Source organism: Tamandua tetradactyla, chromosome 12 (assembly GCF_023851605.1).
Source record: "Tamandua tetradactyla isolate mTamTet1 chromosome 12, mTamTet1.pri, whole genome shotgun sequence".
In the NCBI taxonomy this organism is placed as follows: domain Eukaryota; kingdom Metazoa; phylum Chordata; class Mammalia; order Pilosa; family Myrmecophagidae; genus Tamandua; species Tamandua tetradactyla.
The window spans coordinates 99,063,653-99,080,903 of record NC_135338.1 but is presented as its reverse complement, the minus strand read 5'-3'; the positions used below and the strand labels follow the sequence as shown (position 1 = coordinate 99,080,903).

The 17,251-nt window shown below is 39.7% G+C and overlaps 1 protein-coding gene and 1 long non-coding RNA gene across 3 annotated transcripts in view; one reads left to right on the top strand and one right to left on the bottom strand.

Moving 5' to 3' along the window:
• The window catches only part of SEC11A (SEC11 homolog A, signal peptidase complex subunit), a 95,100-nt gene that overhangs the window by 69,378 nt on the left and 8,471 nt on the right, over positions 1–17,251 (top strand). The window contains exon 4 of one of the 2 annotated variants that reach the window (XM_077124294.1): positions 9,206–9,325. The exons of the other annotated variant lie outside the window; for it this stretch is intronic. Within the exon in view, the coding sequence (XP_076980409.1) occupies positions 9,206–9,325 (120 nt within the window). The remainder of the gene's footprint in view (positions 1–9,205; positions 9,326–17,251) is intronic. 2 annotated transcript variants of the gene reach the window in all.
• LOC143652580 (uncharacterized) lies at positions 12,191–16,562 on the bottom strand. Its single transcript, XR_013160771.1, has 2 exons — positions 16,444–16,562; positions 12,191–12,382 (listed from the first exon to the last, which is right to left on the bottom strand). It is a non-coding gene; the product is annotated as an uncharacterized LOC143652580 (long non-coding RNA).

The following is a 17,251-nucleotide window of genomic DNA, read 5'->3' as shown; positions in this document are numbered from 1 at the left end:
AGTGCAGGGCACAGGAGCCTTCTTTGCTGAACCTTTATCAGCGAGGAGAGGCCAGAAGAGTTAGACTGGGAGAATATTTCCCAGATAACAGTATGTGTCAGACAGAAACACTGATGATGAAGTTTATCATCAAGCTAAACCTGGTCTCTTTAAAGGACCATTCTTTGGGTGTTCTTCATCAAATGATGGTAACAATAAATGGAAACATTTTAGGACAGATCTTTATATACCCTTACCAGGCGGTTAAAAACTCTGTACCTTCATGTCTGTCTCCTCAAACCATTGTTGTTATTGTTGTTGTTTAATTTTTTCTTATGGTGAACTATGACATATGTACAGAAAAGCAATAAATTTCCATGTACACCTTAACAAGTAGTTGAAGAACAGATTTTAAAGTTTGCTATGGGTTGCAATTCCATGATTTTTCTTTTTTTCTTCTAGCTGCTCTAAGACACTGGAAACCAAAAGAAATATCAATATAATGATTTAGCAGTCATATTCATTTGTTAAATCCTCTCTTCTCTGTTATACTCTTCCTTTTTTTGTGATAAATAACATACAAAAAAGCAATAAATTTCAAAGTGCATCACAACAATTAGTTGTAAAACATTTCAGATTTTGGTATGGGTTACATTACAGTTCCATAATTTTAGGTTTTTGCTTCTAGCTGTTCTAAGGCACTGGAGACTGAAAGAAATATCAGTATAGTAATTCAGCTTTGATCTTTCTCCCACTTTTTAGGGGTTTTTTGGCTATGCCCATTTTACCTTTTTCACATTGGGAGGGCCTGTCGATAACATGGGATATGGGTAAGGAACTACTTGATGTTCTAGAGAGGCTGTCCCCTCTGCATTTCAGAAGTGTAGCAAAATAAGACATCAGTGGCCAACAGAGATCAAATGAAGTCAAAAGGCTATTCTGGAGGCTGCTCTTATGAAAGCTTTAGTTAGATAGTGCTAATTGCCATGGTTTGCTAAACTTCAATGTCCGCGACTTCTCGCTCAGCCTCTGGTCCCCGGCCGGCGGGTGAGACAATGAGGAGAGACAGAGAGACGCAGACAAATCCGCGCTGGTGAGAAACACAGATCCAAGACACGCAGCAGTTGTAAGCACAGACCTTTACTGGAGTTAAGCTTGCATTCTCTGTTACAGGTTCCGCGCGGGACTGAATATCCCGCGGGGGAGCAACCTCTATGCGGCCGTCAGGCACGGCTCCCTGCGGGTCGTCTCCGCCCACCCCGTCCGGGTAACCTCTTATATACTGTGCCCAAACCCAATAGGTTAGTGCCACGTATACAGAGGTGATTGGAAGATAGGGTTGGTGGGCGTGTGCGTCATTTGCAAAAGCAGGATGTGAGCGCCATCTTAGCTCACTCGATGGGCGGGGGGAACTCTAGAGCAGGCTGCAGCGTGTCCACTAGGCCAAACCCGGAAAGCGGCTCTCTACATCTCCCCCTTTTTGTTTTTATAAGAGGCATGGTCCGTAGACCGTATTCTTGTACCCAGTGTCTCTATTGATGATGGTGCTCCCGTGGGCCTGAGTGGCTCACAACATAGTTTGGTGCTTTGGGGAGTCTGGACTAGGCTCGCGTCATCACACGACGGAGCCTCTGGCACCGACCAGAATGCTCACCTCATATAGAGACCGGAGAGTCCGTGAACTGGAAACCACGTGACTCTCCCTGCAGTGCTTCGCCTCGCAACTGGGTCAAGCGGGGATTATGAGAGCGACAGCCAGGGCATAGGAAACGCTGCGGAGGCCTCGGTGCAATGGCTAGAGCCAAGCCCAGTCTGGCCAGGACTGCGGCCGCAGCTCCACCGTCGAGGCGGCTAGGCGCGCAAAATTAACAGCCTCTGGTGCCTAGCTAAACACGGGTAGTGGCCAGGGAGCCTGCAACAAACCTTGCTGACAAGAGCTTTGCCCCAGGTGATTCAGACGGGCTATCTATCGAGGAGGGACGCACACCCACATTTGACTGGGAAGACATAGCTAACATGGTAGAAACACGTAGTTGCTGCTGTGTCTGGAACAAGCGTTCTAACAAACATTTAACAGTGACTAAGCCCACTAATAGTCCCACTGCCACGAGAATCCAAGTAGTCAAATTGGGCCAAGAGAACCATGAGGTGACTTGGTTCCACAGACTTTGTACAGTCTCGCCCAGTTTGGAAAGGTCGAAGGCAACGGGGGTTATTAAAACTGGTCCCCCTTCTAAACAATCGAAGGGTGACCGGCGCTTTCGTTGCTATCTCGTCAGTCGCCGCCGTCATCAGCAGAGTTGGAGGCCTGATCTGATGGTTCAGGTTGAAGGCTTGTTGGTTTTTTAGGCAACAGCTCCGTGGCCTCCTCGGGCGATGTCACGGTTCTCACCAGTCTTTCCGGAACCCACACTGGTTGACGTCCTGGTTCCTAGGGAAAAACACAAACAGAGCCTCTGGCCCAGCTGAGCACTGGGTCAGGGCCTTGCCATTGTCCTGACAGGACATCCTTCCAACGGACTAGACCTCTATGTGGAGGACTCGGAGTGGTGTGCTGTAGGGCAGGTGTCATTCCTTGTGCATTTTCATTTAAAAAATTATATGTAAATAAGGCTACAGACAGTTGAGCCTTCGGGGACAGGCCGTGGCCTATTCCCCCTTTCTGTTTTTTGAGCAAGTCTTTAAGAGACCTGTGTGCTCTTTCAATGATTCCTTGCCCTTGAGGGTTGTAAGGGATACCATGTTTTAATTGCACTTCCATATTTGCACAAAATCTTTGGAAGGCTTTGCTGGTGTAAGCAGGTCCGTTATCTGTTTTTAATATTTTCGGCTTACCCCAAGCTGCCCAAGCGGCAAGGCAGTGTGCAATTACTTGGTGGACTCTTTCTCCTGATTCGGCAGAGGCAAATAAAACTTGAGAACAAGTATCCACTGACACATGCAGGTATTTAACTTTACCATACTCTGAGTGATGGGTGACATCCATTTGCCAAATGTCTCCCGGGATGAGACCTTTAGGGTTAACTCCAACTGAAGGGACTACCTTCTGTTCTGCACAATTATTGCAGGCTCTGACTATATCTCTGGCAGCTGCACGCGGTATGTGAAACTGTCTGACTAAGGTGCTTGCATTGACATGAAATTTAGTATGAAACTCTTGGGCCTGTTGACACGGTGTCAGCGCAGGGAAGATATGTGGCTGTCGAGTGGCCACATCCACTACGTGATTTCCCTGTGCCATGGGGCCTGGCAGGCCTGTGTGCGCTCTAATGTGAGTTATGTAGAAAGGATGTTGTCTGGCACATATTGTCTCTTGAAGTTTGATAAAGAATGGTCTTACTGAGGAGGAATATTTTATAATGCCCACCGTCTCTAAAATATTTACAGAATTTACGACATAAATCGAATCAGATATAATATTTAGGGGATCGGTAATTTCTTTCAGGACTGTAATAATGACCTGTAATTCTACCCATTGAGGTCTCTGTGGTTGGAAGAACACAGTTTTAGGAGAACCTCCTTCTACGCAATATGCTCCTGAACCGGAGCTGGAACCGTCCGTGTACACGGTGAGGGCGCCCACTAGTGGCTTAGATGAAGTTACCTTAGGAAAGATTACTGGGTGACGGGTGACGAATTGTAAGAGGGGATCTTTTGGGTATTGGTTATCAATTTCTCCCGAAAAGGTACATCGGAGGATGGCCCACTGATCTATACATCCAGTAAGTATCTCAAGTTGCTGAGAAGAGTAAGGTACTCTGAGGTACTTAGGCTGTTGGCCAAAATGCTGTATGGCCTTCTTGATGGCCTCCAATGCCAACTCTGCAATTGCTGTAGGAAAATGCTCTAAACTTTTCTTAGGGGAAATTCCAGGGTGGACCCAGAGTAATGGTCCCTGTTGCCATAGCACTGCCGTGGGCTGTAGTTTTGTTGGCAGTAAGCAGGCTTCGAATGGCTTTTGGGGGTCTATTCTTTTTAAAGCAGCACTACTGAGCGCCTGTTCTACCTGACGTAGTGCTTGCCTCGCCTCTGGGGTGAGACACCGGGGCGAGTGTAGGTCTGAATCTCCTTTTAGCAAATCAAACAAAGGTGTTAATTTGGCATTGGTGATCTTTAAGTACGGACGAACCCAATTGATATCTCCCATAAGCTTTTGCAGATCATTAAGGGTATGTATGTCATCTACTCTGAGAGACACTTTTTGGGGGGAAACATGCTGAGGCATGATTTTTGCCCCCAGGAAGGTGGTAATCTCTGTCATCTGGATTTTTTCAGGGGCCACTTCCAGGTTGGCTTCTCTAAGACTAAGGACTAAATGTGATAAAGCTGTTTTAAGAAGATCTGTGTCTTTATGGGCTAAGAGAATGTCATCCATATAATGGATGATTTTCACTTGGGGGAACTGCTGCCGAGTGCTGGCTAGCTTTGTAGCAACATACAGCTGGCACATGGTAGGACTATTAGTCATGCCCTGGGGCAGGACTGTCCACTCGAAGCGTTGACAGGGCTCCTCTTGGTTAAGAGAGGGCACAGTAAAAGCAAATTTTGGAGTATCTTCAGGGTGAAGTGGGATGGAAAAGAAGCAATCCTTAAGATCTAGGATGATAATGGGCCAGTGTTCTGGCAAAGCTGAGAGGAGGGGTAACCCCATTTGAACAGGTCCTAAAGGCTCCATACAGTTATTGATGGTTCTTAAATCATGTAACAATCTCCATCTGCCTGATTTTTTCTTTATGACAAATACGGGTGTGTTCCAAGGCGATGTGGAGGGAATGATATGGCTCTCTTTTAGCTGTATAGACACTAGAGTATGCAATGCTGACAGCTTTTCTTTTGGTAAGGGCCACTGAGGCACCCACACCGGGGTACTGGTCTTCCACTTTAGTTTTATAGGTGTGGGTGGGAGTCTCCCCTCAGTGGCCCCTAGGAAAAACCCAGGCCTAGTCTATTAAAATTGGAAGCAGTCTGTACGGGCATGGTGTGTCCCTGCAATGAGGCTCCTAAGCCTTTGCCAGGGACATATCCCATTCCTTTTAACAAGCGCTTAGAAGTTGGAGAGCAGCCACTGTAATTACCTGATTCGGCCACCAGAGGGAGCCCGTGGTGAGGGTTTTTGGCGAGATCACCAAAACCATTCACCGGAAGCCGCCGCGCCCCTGCAGCAGGCGCTGGCGGAGCGGAAGGCTGCGTGGGTGAGACAGGGGGCCTCCCCCAATCGATCAGCGGAGGCGCGTCTGCACCCTCGGTCTCATTACTATCTGACTCCGAGTCAGAGCTGTCTGAACTGGCGTTTGACTCCGGCGGCTTGCCCTTACAGGAGCCGTCCGCAGACGAAACTGACTGAGTTTCTTGGAGCGCGTGCCGTGCCTGCAGCAGGGCGGAAGACGGACTTAGGCCTGCAGCATTCTCCGCCTCAGGGCAAGCACGGACGGTTTCCCAGATAGGGACTAGGATCGGGTCCATACAAAGGCCCGTCCGGCGCGCCCGTTCTATGTCATTACCAAGTTTTAACCAAGAAGGCAGACTGAGGCTACCGGAATGGGCGAACCAAAGGGCAAAGGTAACAACATCGTCAAGGAACCGCAGGAGGGAACTCTTCTTAACTGAGATGCCCCGCTGCTTCAAAAGGGTTTTTAAAGGGGGTAATAAAGGTGAACTTCCTGACTGCCCCATGCTTGCAGTCGGCACTGTCTTTAATCACTCGGAGAGCTCTTCCGAGTCACTGGGGCTACCTGAACGCCCACAGCCCTTAACTCTCACGTAATAGGAAGCACTTACCTTCCCACGGTGATCAGGCGTGGAAAGTCCGCCGCGAACTCAGGATGCGCGTCCTCACCAGCTCGGGGAAAGGCAGCAGAAGGGTTCCCCGTACGGGCCACCACTTGTCCGCGACTTCTCGCTCAGCCTCTGGTCCCCGGCCGGCGGGTGAGACAATGAGGAGAGACAGAGAGACGCAGACAAATCCGCGCTGGTGAGAAACACAGATCCAAGACACGCAGCAGTTGTAAGCACAGACCTTTACTGGAGTTAAGCTTGCATTCTCTGTTACAGGTTCCGCGCGGGACTGAATATCCCGCGGGGGAGCAACCTCTATGCGGCCGTCAGGCACGGCTCCCTGCGGGTCGTCTCCGCCCACCCCGTCCGGGTAACCTCTTATATACTGTGCCCAAACCCAATAGGTTAGTGCCACGTATACAGAGGTGATTGGAAGATAGGGTTGGTGGGCGTGTGCGTCATTTGCAAAAGCAGGATGTGAGCGCCATCTTAGCTCACTCGATGGGCGGGGGGAACTCTAGAGCAGGCTGCAGCGTGTCCACTAGGCCAAACCCGGAAAGCGGCTCTCTACACTTCAACCAACATCACTCTTGTTTACTCTTAAGAATGCCTAGGGTTTGAACTGAGACTAAAGGTTTCATGCACTAGGTTTGCCTTCCTGGAACATACCATTACTCTATTTTTTAATTACAAAGGAGAATTATTCTTCCTCATTCCTACATCATAGCTATGAGATAATATAGACAAGATTATATTTACTGTGGCATCCAGTGGAAAATCTCTTTTGAATCCTCCTCTCTTCTTACCCATTCTCTTATTTTCATTTTCTTCCGAAATAGACGAGGTAGGAAAGAGCTAAGAAATCGTGGTCTGTTCTTTTTTAATTTAACAAATAGGATTGCTTTTAAATATTTTCAGTTGACTTAATTTCTTGGATAGCTTCTCATGTTAGCCATACATCACAATATTGTGGTGGATAAATTAGATTTTAAATAACTTTGTGCTCCTTAGAGAGAGAGATTATTTTTAAAATGTTTGATGCCAGTGCTAGCAAAGGAAAAGTGTCATGTAACTATGTCTTGAATAAGTATTTTAGGCCTTTGAAGGGTGAAGTAGGTCTTTAATAGTAGGTTAAATAAGAGCTGGTTGCCACCAGAGAGTATTTGTTCCACCGTGATAAGTAGATGGAGACATGCTTTTTCAAAAGGATGTTTTGGGCTCTCCTGATTATATCCCAGAGAGGCATAATTGGGTGTGTTTATATAATTATTTTATTGGCAAATCAAGTCTTTGGGAATAACCCAGACCTCCTGTAAACATCCCTTTCTGTCCTGAGAGTTTCTTGTCACTCATTTTTTTCCTCTTCATACCTGATTTTGTTTTTGTTTTATTTTAATCTTTGGGGTTGGTGTTATTTTTATGGTTGAACGACCCTTCCTGCTGCTCCTAACTTTGATTCTTGCACCTCGCCCCTCTTGTCACTTGCCCTCTTTTACCCTCCAAGATTTTTCAGATATTCTTTCACTTACTTTGAGTTGTTAACTACAGATTGTTTTTCTCTGTATATATTTGCATTTTTTTCTAACTGGCATCTCATTTTTAGTATGACAGTTTTCACGTAACTGTCTTTGGTGTTTGCAACACCTCCTAATTTAGTTTCACCTGCAGATTTAGCATCTGTGAGTCAGTTTCTGATTTGTAATCTAAGTGAATATTATTAGTCTATAGAATCTGAAGCTAATTTTCTTCTTTCTGGTGTAGCGGTTGATTCAGACTCACTTGAATTGTTTTTTTTTTTAATTGTGAAATATAACATAAATACAAAAAGCAATAACTGTCCAAGTACATTTTTAAAAATTTTTTATTAATTAAAAAAAATTACAAGAAACAAACATTCCCAACACATACACTCAGCAATTCACAATATCATCACATAGTTGCATATTCATCATCATGATCATTTCCCAGAACATTAGCATCAATTCAGAAAAAGAAATAAAAAGACAACAGAAAAATATAACAAACAGAAAAAAAAAAATTTTACAGGCCATACCCCTTACTGATCCCTTTCATTGATCACTAGCGTTTCAAACTAAATCTATTTTAACATTTGTTCCCCCTATTATTTATTTTTCCAAGTACATTTTAACAAGTAGTTATAGAACAGATTTTATAGTTGGTATGGGTTATAGTTCCATGATTTTTCATTTTTTTTTTCTAGTTGCTCCAAGACCCTGGAGACCAACGGAATTGAATTAAGTTTTAAGCCAGTCTTCATCAACTGTAAAATGTTCTTTGTTTTCAAAGAATTGAGCTAATGCTTTTTTTCTTGTCCAGCACGATGCTGTGAATATAAACGCAGGAATTTCTGAAGGGTTTAGATATTTTTTCATACTCACTTTTTTCCCCAATATAAAGGCAATGGATGTTTGTTGGGGAAAAAAATTTAGAACGTACAGGTAAGCAAAAGAAAGCCATAGATAACCATGTCATACTTTAGTCTTAATACCTTTTTTTTTCTTCCCAATTTGGAGAATTTCTAACATTTACAAAAGTAGGCATAGTATAATGGACTCCCATCAGCCTGTCACCTAGTGCCCCAAGTTATTTAGTCTGTGTTCAGTTCTGTCCTCATCCACATTCCACCCCTGTACTCTTTCCTGTATTATTTTGAATCAAATTCTAGATAGTTGTAAATAAATGTTAATATTTCTATAGATGCCTACAAAACATAATCACTGAGTTTATAAAAGCATAACTACAATTAATATGGTTACATTTTTTTTAAAAAGAACAATTATTCCATAGTATCATTACATTCCCAATCTTTTAAATTCCCATTGTCGGTTGTTTGTTTTTTTAACAGTTTAAATTCAGATCTGAGTAAAGTCCTCAGTTGTAATTGATTGGTATGGCTATAAAGTGTTTTTTAATTAAATTTATAGGTTCCTTTGCCAGTTTTTTTTTTTTCCTTGCAATTTGTTGGTTGACGAAACTGGGTCATTCTTTAGTTTCTCATAGTTTGCGTTTGCTGGTTACCTCTTATGGGGTGGTTTATCATGTTCCTTTGTTGTCTGTATAAAAATATTGTAGTTTATATACATTTTTTATATAAAAATGTGATTATGCTGTACACACTATTTTCTAATCTTTTCTTCACTTAATACATTTTATATGAATACCTTTCAATGTCATTTAAAATTCTACACCATTATTCTTAATGCCTGCATAGTCTTTAAACTCCTTAACTATTAGTAGTTTATTTTCAGTTTTTTGTTATTGTAATCAACACAGCTCTGGACACCCTTTTAGCTTAAAAAAAATTACTTTGATATTAAAAATGGTGGTAAAATACCACAGTGCTATGTGAAATTTTGGTCAGCAAACAAATTTTCTACTTTGAAATGGCATGAGGGTATTTGATGACTTGGGTTTCCCTTACTCTTTGAAGGCAAAATGGACATATCAAGTTTTTGACCAAAGGAGATAACAATGCAGTTGATGACCGAGGCCTCTATAAACAAGGACAGCATTGGCTAGAGAAAAAAGATGTTGTGGGAAGAGCGAGGGGGTGAGTATAGAGGGGAGCATTTCCCTGAGCTTTTCATGTCACTTCAAACATGATGTCCTTAGTCGTATTTCTGGTAATACACAATTGGATATAGTGGTTTGGTCTTAGTTCTGTCACATCACCTTTGTGTCTTTTGAAAAAGTATACTTCTTAAAATGCATCTAAAATTTCAGGTATACTACTCCAGAGGGGAGGAATTAGATTGCCATAAAATAACAGAATGTTATAGTGGTAAGATGGTGACTTAGTTGTGACAGTTTATCCTTTTTTTTTTTTTAGCACTTCATTTATTAATAAAAACATATCCTTTAGAGTTTGACTTTGAGAAAAGTTATGAGGTTTGAAACAATGTTTGAAACAATGTTTGAAACAATTAGATAATTCGTTTTTCTTACACAGCCAAGGACATGATAATGTCAACAAAATACAAGAAGTTATTCTGATGAAACACAGACTCTGCTTTTTACAACTGATTGTTTATAAAAAACTTTTAGAACTTTTCACTAAAACAGACTAACAGTCTAAGAAAACTTTGTCACTTTAACACAGAGGAAACTAAATTTTAGTCTTGCATCAGAATATTATTTGATATTAAAGTTTTCAAAAATTTTGTAAACAGGCTCATTAAATCTTTCTTGACTTTGATTATACTTTTCCACAAAACTTTGGCAGCTTACTATATTTATTCAGGCTTTGTCTTACATTTTATCTTAGGACAAAACTACTTTCATTTTCCTTTTAATAAAAACACATCCTTTAAATCCTTCATGCGTAAGTCATTACTTCAAGCAAACATTTCACCACATACAGTTACCATCAAAATCAAATTTTTCAGGATAATATCAGATACTTAAAATGCTTTAGTCAATGCATTTTTTAGATATCAATATACTATTTTTAACAGGAATTTTTACTTTTTCAAAATTTTTTTGATCATTTTTTTAACTCTTTTAATTGTATATTATAACGTATATACAAAGCAAAGAAATAAAAAAACAATAGTTTTCAAAGCACTCTTCAACAAGTAGTTATAGGACAGATCCCAGAGTTTGTCATGGGCTACCATACGATCCTCTCAGATTTTTCCTTCTAGTTGCTCCAGAATATATGAGGCTAGAGGGCTTAAATATTTATGACTCAGCATTCATATTCATAAATCTTATTTTCTTTGTATACTCCACCATCACCTTTGATCTTTCCATTCTTCTTTTTAGGGGTGTTTGGCCTATGGCAATTCTAAATTTTTCATATTAGAAGGTGTCACTAATATGGGGTAGTTGTGACAATTTTTAAAATTATATTTGTTTATTCAGTTCATTCAAGAAATGTTATTGGGCACCTTCCACACTATACTAGTATTAACCCTGCTTCGTGAAATGTCAATATTTCTTAAGAATTTGCTGAGTCAGCATATTTAAGTATTCATCTAAATTAAGTTTATCATGTTCATTTATTCAACATTGATTTATTTCTAGTCTTGAAATGATGAGTCAAAATAAATTAAAAGGTTATATTAAGCCTGTTTATTTCAGATTTTATCAGGAGAACAGATCAGTGGAAGACAGGAATTGTAAGTTTTTGGTGTGAAGAAGTATGGGATTGTTACTAGCATAATGTTATTAATAGTATTAACAATAACTGATATTTATTAAGTCTTATCATGTGCCAGAGGTTGCTATCCTAAGTGCTTTACAAATATTACTTCCTTTTAACCCCAGAACAACCCAAATGTTCCCATTTTGCAGATGAGGAAACTGATGAGTTAGGTTACTTATGTAAGATCACACTCTAATAAGTGCCTCTGGAGCCCACCCTTTAATCATCACGTGGAAATTACTGACATGGAATTTCTGAAATGGGTAGCTACTGGTTCTCACTATTTAGATCACTCATAGCACTCTTACCACTATTAGCACATCTTTTCCTGGTTTAGAACTGATATGTGGATGCAGAGGTATTATGCTTGTGAACATGCTAACACACTGAGAAAGTCGGTCCCCATAGAGAAGTAAGTGCAAGTTATTAAATGAAAGCTGCCTCGTTTATAGCATGAAAGCTGCTCAGGTTGGGTAGAGAGATCAGACCAAAACAAGCACAATTACCATTGTATTTTGTCTCCATGCAGAGCAGATTTTTGATACACATCCCCAATCCAGGGAACAGTGTTTCCTGTGATAGAGCTAAATGAACTTTTATAATCCCAATTAGGTCAGGTCCCAAGATGCTAGTGTGAAAATGTGTATTCAATTTCATCAACCTCTTTTGAGTATTATCGTTTTTCTTTTGACTGTAAAAGTACAGATTCAGGTAAAAACATTAGGAAATACAAATCATTAAAAAGCAAAATCACTTCTCTGATGCCCTCCATAAATAGTTACTGTTAACTTTTTGGTTTATATTCTTTTAGCCTTTATTTAATATATAGAGCTAAAGATGCAGATATTGACATATGCATGTAAGTACATATATAAACACATTTTATATATGTTGGGAGATTGGTCACACTATTTTAAAACTTTTTCATGCAAAAGAAATTGTTACTATCTTTACAAATCAATAAATATATCTTCATATAATTTTCAAAGAATATACTATTATACAATATGGATAGACCATTTGTTTATTTGTCCGATTTCTTATTGTTGGCAATTCTGATCCAGTTTTTCTACTTGAACACTTTTTTTTTTTCCCTTGCATATGAGTGGGCACTGGGAATCAAACTCAGGTCTCTGGCATGGCATACTTGAATACCTTTTATGATGAGCATCCTTGTTACATATATCTCAGTGCCTCTGCACAATCATTGCTTCATGGTAAATTCCTAGAAGTGGAATTGCTGGGTGAAACATACAAATATTTTGAAGATAAATTTCGCCATACTGTTTAATTTATACATCTCCCAGTACAATAGAATGTCCCTTTGTTTGGGTCTTCTTTCTTAAATATTTAACACAGCTTTCTCTTCCCCCTCTGGCTCCTTGATTGGGTAGGAGATGCAGCATGCCAAAGGTGAGAAGAGTCATGCTTTCACTTGAGTAACTTCTTCCTGAAGAATTTCTGAAAAATAGTAAACTGTATACAATGCCATTTCTAAAATCCCAACATTGAAAATGTAGGCCTTTTGTATTTTTTAACTTGGTACTCTTTGAATTAAGTTAACTCTTTATGAAGTATTAAGCATCTGGAACCTGAACAGCAGGACCACAGGCTCTTTTTTTTTTCTTTTTGCATGGGCAGGCACCAAGAATTGAACCCGGGTCTCCGGCATTGCAGGCGAGAACTCTGCCTGCTGAGCCACTGTGGCCCGCCCAGGACCATAGTCTGTTAACTGCACAAATGCACTTTCCATTGATTAAACCACCCTTTACCTTGACACATAATGGGACATATCATCTTCTTTAGTGGAAATTGTGTTTATAAAAGACTATTATTTTGAAGTCAGGTTGTACCTAAACCTTGAATATAGAGCTTTTCTGCAGGCAAATCTAAATGTGGTACAAATGTCTTTATGTGTTTTTTCAAACAGCTATACACTAAGCAATTTTACATTGGAGCCTAAGATTAAAAAAAAAAAAACATTTTTTAAAAATTGTGATATAATGTAAATGCTATAAAATTTACCATTTAAAAGTGTACATTGCATGGGAGGACCATGGTGGCTTAGCAGGCAGGGTTCTCACCTGCCATGCTGGAGACCTGGGTTCAATTCCCAGTGCATGCCCATGCAAAAAAAAAAAAAAAAAGTGTACATTGCAGTGTTTTTTAGGATCGTCACAAAGTTGTACATTATCACTACCATCTAATTCCAAAACATTTTCATCACCCCAAAAAAGAAACCCTATTCTTATTTGCCATCACTCCCCAATTTCCCTTTCCCCAGCCCCTGCACCCGTGCACCTGCTTTCTGTCTCTATGGATTTGTCTTTTTGTATCTTACTTCTTTCACTTAGTATGTTATTTCAAAATTCATCCATGTGGCATCTTTAAAAAAATCAATTTTAGAAAATGCAACTAATACTGAACCAGTTAAGCATTTAAATGAGGTGATTCTAAATTCAGGAAGTTAAAAAACGTTAGAGGACTATTAATCAAGGGTAAGAGATAACAGGAGAAAAGGATAACAGATTAGCAAAAGATCAGGAAAATGAGAAATATTGACAATGAAGAGGGGAACAAGCATAAAAGGAGGGAGCAGAGTATTTGAACTCCGTTGACAGAAATTTTACTGGTAAAGCATCTCTTTTTTTAACTTGAAATAGATCTTTCTGGCATGGGAACAAAATGACCCTCTTTGATCATACATATTCTCATTAAGCCGTCTCCTAGAGTCCAAACTCTCCAGATATAAACCCCCCCCTTTATTATTATTATTATTGGAGAAGTTGTGCATTTACAAAATAATCATGCATAAAATTTTCATATACCACCCCACCCCCAATACCTTGCATTGGCATGGACCATTTGTTACAATTGATGACAGCATTTTAAAAATAAGTGTACTATTTTTTTTAGTTACCTTGGTTACAATTGATGAAACATTATTAAAATCATACTATTATCTATCATCCATAATTTATAGTGTATTTTTCCCATGTACTACCCTATTATTAACACCTTGTATTAGTATTATACACTTGTTAGAATTCATGAAAGAACATTGTTATACTTGAACGATTAAATATAGTTTATTTTCTGCAATAGGTTTCACTGTGTTGTACAGTCCTATGTTTTATCTTTTTTTTTTTCATCAGTAGGCGCTGGGAATTGAACCCGTGTCTCTGGCATGGCAGGCGAGAACTCTGCCTGCTGAGCCACCGTGGCCTGCCCTATCTTTTTTTTTTTTTTTTTTTTTTAAATTTTTTTAAAATTTTTTTATTAATCAAAAAAAAGAAAAGAAATTAACACAACATTTAGAAATCATTCCATTCTACAAATGCACTCAGTAATTCTTAGTATCATCACATAGATGTATGATCATCATTTCTTAGTACATTTGCATCGATTTAGGAAAAGAACTAGCAAAACAGCAGAAAAAAATATAGAATGTTAATATAGAGAAGAGAATTAAAATAATAATACTAATAATATATATATATAAAAAGGAAAAAGAAAAAAAACAAAAACAAAAGATACAAACACACAAACAAAAAATCATATTTCAGGTGCAGCTTCATTCAGTGTTCCAACATAGTTACATTACACTTAGGTATTATTGTGCTGTCCATTTTTGAGTTTTTGTATCTAGTCCTGTTGCACAGTCTGTATCCCTTCAGCTCCAATTACCCATTATCTTACCCTGTTTCTAACTCCTGCTGGTCTCTGTTACCAATGATATATTCCAAGCTGATTCTCAAATGTCGGTTCACATCCGTGGGACCTTACAGTATTTGTCCTTTAGTTTTGGGCTAGACTCACTCAGCATAATGTTCTCTAGGTCCATCCACGTTATTACATGCTTCATAAGTTTAGTCTGTCTTAAAGCTGCATAATATTCCATCGTAGGTATACGCCACAGTTTGTTTAGCCACTCGTCTGTTGATGAACATTTTGGCTGTTTCCATCTCTTTGCAATTGTAGATAATGCTGCTATAAACACTGGTGTGCAAATGTCCGTCTGTGTCTTTGCCCTTAAGTCCCTTGAGTAGATACCTAGCAGTGGTATTGCTGGGTCGTAATCCATTCTGCCATTCTATGTCTTTTGATTGGGAAATTCAGTCCATTAACTTTTAGTATTATTACTGTTTGGATAATATTTTCCTCTACCATTTTGGCTTTTGTATTATATATATCATATCTGATTTTCCTTCTTTCTACACTTTACTCCATACCTCTCTCTTCTGTCTTTTTGTATCTGACTCTAGTGCTCCCTTTAGTATTTCTTGCAGAGCTGGTCTCTTGGTCACAAATTCTCTCAGTGACTTTTTGTCTATAAATGTTTTAATTTCTCCTTCATTTTTGAAGGAAAATTTTGCTGGATATAGGAGTCTTGGTTGGCAGTTTTTCTCTTTTAGTAATTTAAATATATCATCCCACTGTCTTCTAGCTTCCATGGTTTCTGCTGAGAAATCTACACATAGCCTTATTGGGTTTCCCTTGTATGTGACAGATTGTTTTTCTCTTGCTGCTTTCAAGATCCTCTCTTTCTCTTTGACCTCTGACATTCTAACTAGTAAGTGTCTTGGAGAACGCCTATTTGGGTCTATTCTCTTTGGGGTGCGCTGCACTTCTTGGATCTGTAATTTTAGGTCTTTCATAAGAGTTGGGAAATTTTCAGTGATAATTTCTTTCATTAGTTTTTCTCCTCCTTTTCCCTTCTCTTCTCCTTCTGGGACACCCACAACACGTATATTTGTGCGCTTCATATTGTCATTCAGTTCCCTGATCCCCTGCTCAAGTTTTTCCATTCTTTTCCCTATAGTTTCTGTTTCTTTTTGGAATCCAGATGTTCCATCCTCCAGTTCACTAATTGTAGCTTCTGTCTCTTTAGATCTACCATTGTAGGTATCCATTGTTTTTTCCATTTTTTCTTCTTTGTCCTTCACTCCCATAAGTTCTGTGATTTGTTTTTTCAGATTTTCTATTTCTTCTTTTTGTTCAGCCCATGTCTTCTTCATGTCCTCCCTCAATTTATTGATTTGGTTTTTGAAGAATTTTTCCATTTCTGTTCGTATATTCAGCATTAGTTGTCTCAGTTCCTGTATCTCATTTGAACTATTGGTTTGTTCCTTTGACTGGGCCATATCTTCAATTTTCCGAGCGTCATCCATTATTTTCTGCTGGTGTCTGGGCATTTGATCAGATTTCCCTGGGTGTGGGACCGAGCTGGTTGAAAGCTTTTTCTGTGAAATCTCTGGGCTCTGTTTTTCTTTTCCTGCCCAGTAGGTGGCGCTCGTGGCGCTCGTCTGTCTGCACGGCAGTCGGCCCGGGAAACCGCGTGTGGAGGTGGGGGTCCCTGGCCGCCGCGGCTTGGGAGAGTGCCGGTCCTAATTGCCCAGCTGGCCCGAAATGCCAAGCGTGACGGGAGGGCCCCGCTATCCAACGTTCCCAGTCAGCCTATCTTTTAATTTTTATTCTAGTAATAAATACATCCTAAAGTCTCCCCTTTTAACCACATTCACCTCTAAGCCTCAGTGCTGTTGATTACATTTACAATAATGTGCTGCCATCACTGCCATCCATTTCCACATCTTTACCTTCAACTTAATTAAATATTCTGTACAAGTTCAGCATCAACTGCCCATTGTCTAACCAGTAACCTGGTAACCTGTATTCTAGATTCTAACTCTGAATGTGCTTATTCAAATTAGTTCATAGCAGTGAGATCATATATTTGTCCTTTTGTGTCTGGCTTATTTCACTTAACATAATGTCCTCAAGATGCATCCATGTTTTCACATGCATCAGGACTTTATTCCTTCTTATGGCTCAGAAATATTCCATTGTGTGTATATATACCACATTTTGTTTATTTATTCTTCAGTTGATGGACACTGGGGTTACTTCCGTCTTTTTGCGGTAGTGAATAATGCTGCTGTGAACATCGATGTGCAAATATGTATTCAAGACCTTGCTTTCTGTTCTTCTGGGTACATCCTAGGAGCAGGATTGCCAGATCATATGGTACTTGTATACTTAGGTTCCTCAGGAACCACCAAACTATCTTCCCAGTGGCTATACCATACCACAAGCAGTGAATGAGTGTTCCTATTTCTGTACATCCTCTTCAACACCTGTAGTTTTCTGTATTTTTTAATAGCGGCCATTCTAGTGGGTGTGAAATGATACCTCATTGTGGTTTTGATTTGCATTTCTCTAACTCCTACTGATGTTGAGCATCTTTTAATGCACTTATTTGTCATTTCCTCTTAGGAAATATGTCTGTTCATGTCTTTTGCTCATTTTTTAATTGGGTCATGTGTCTTTTTA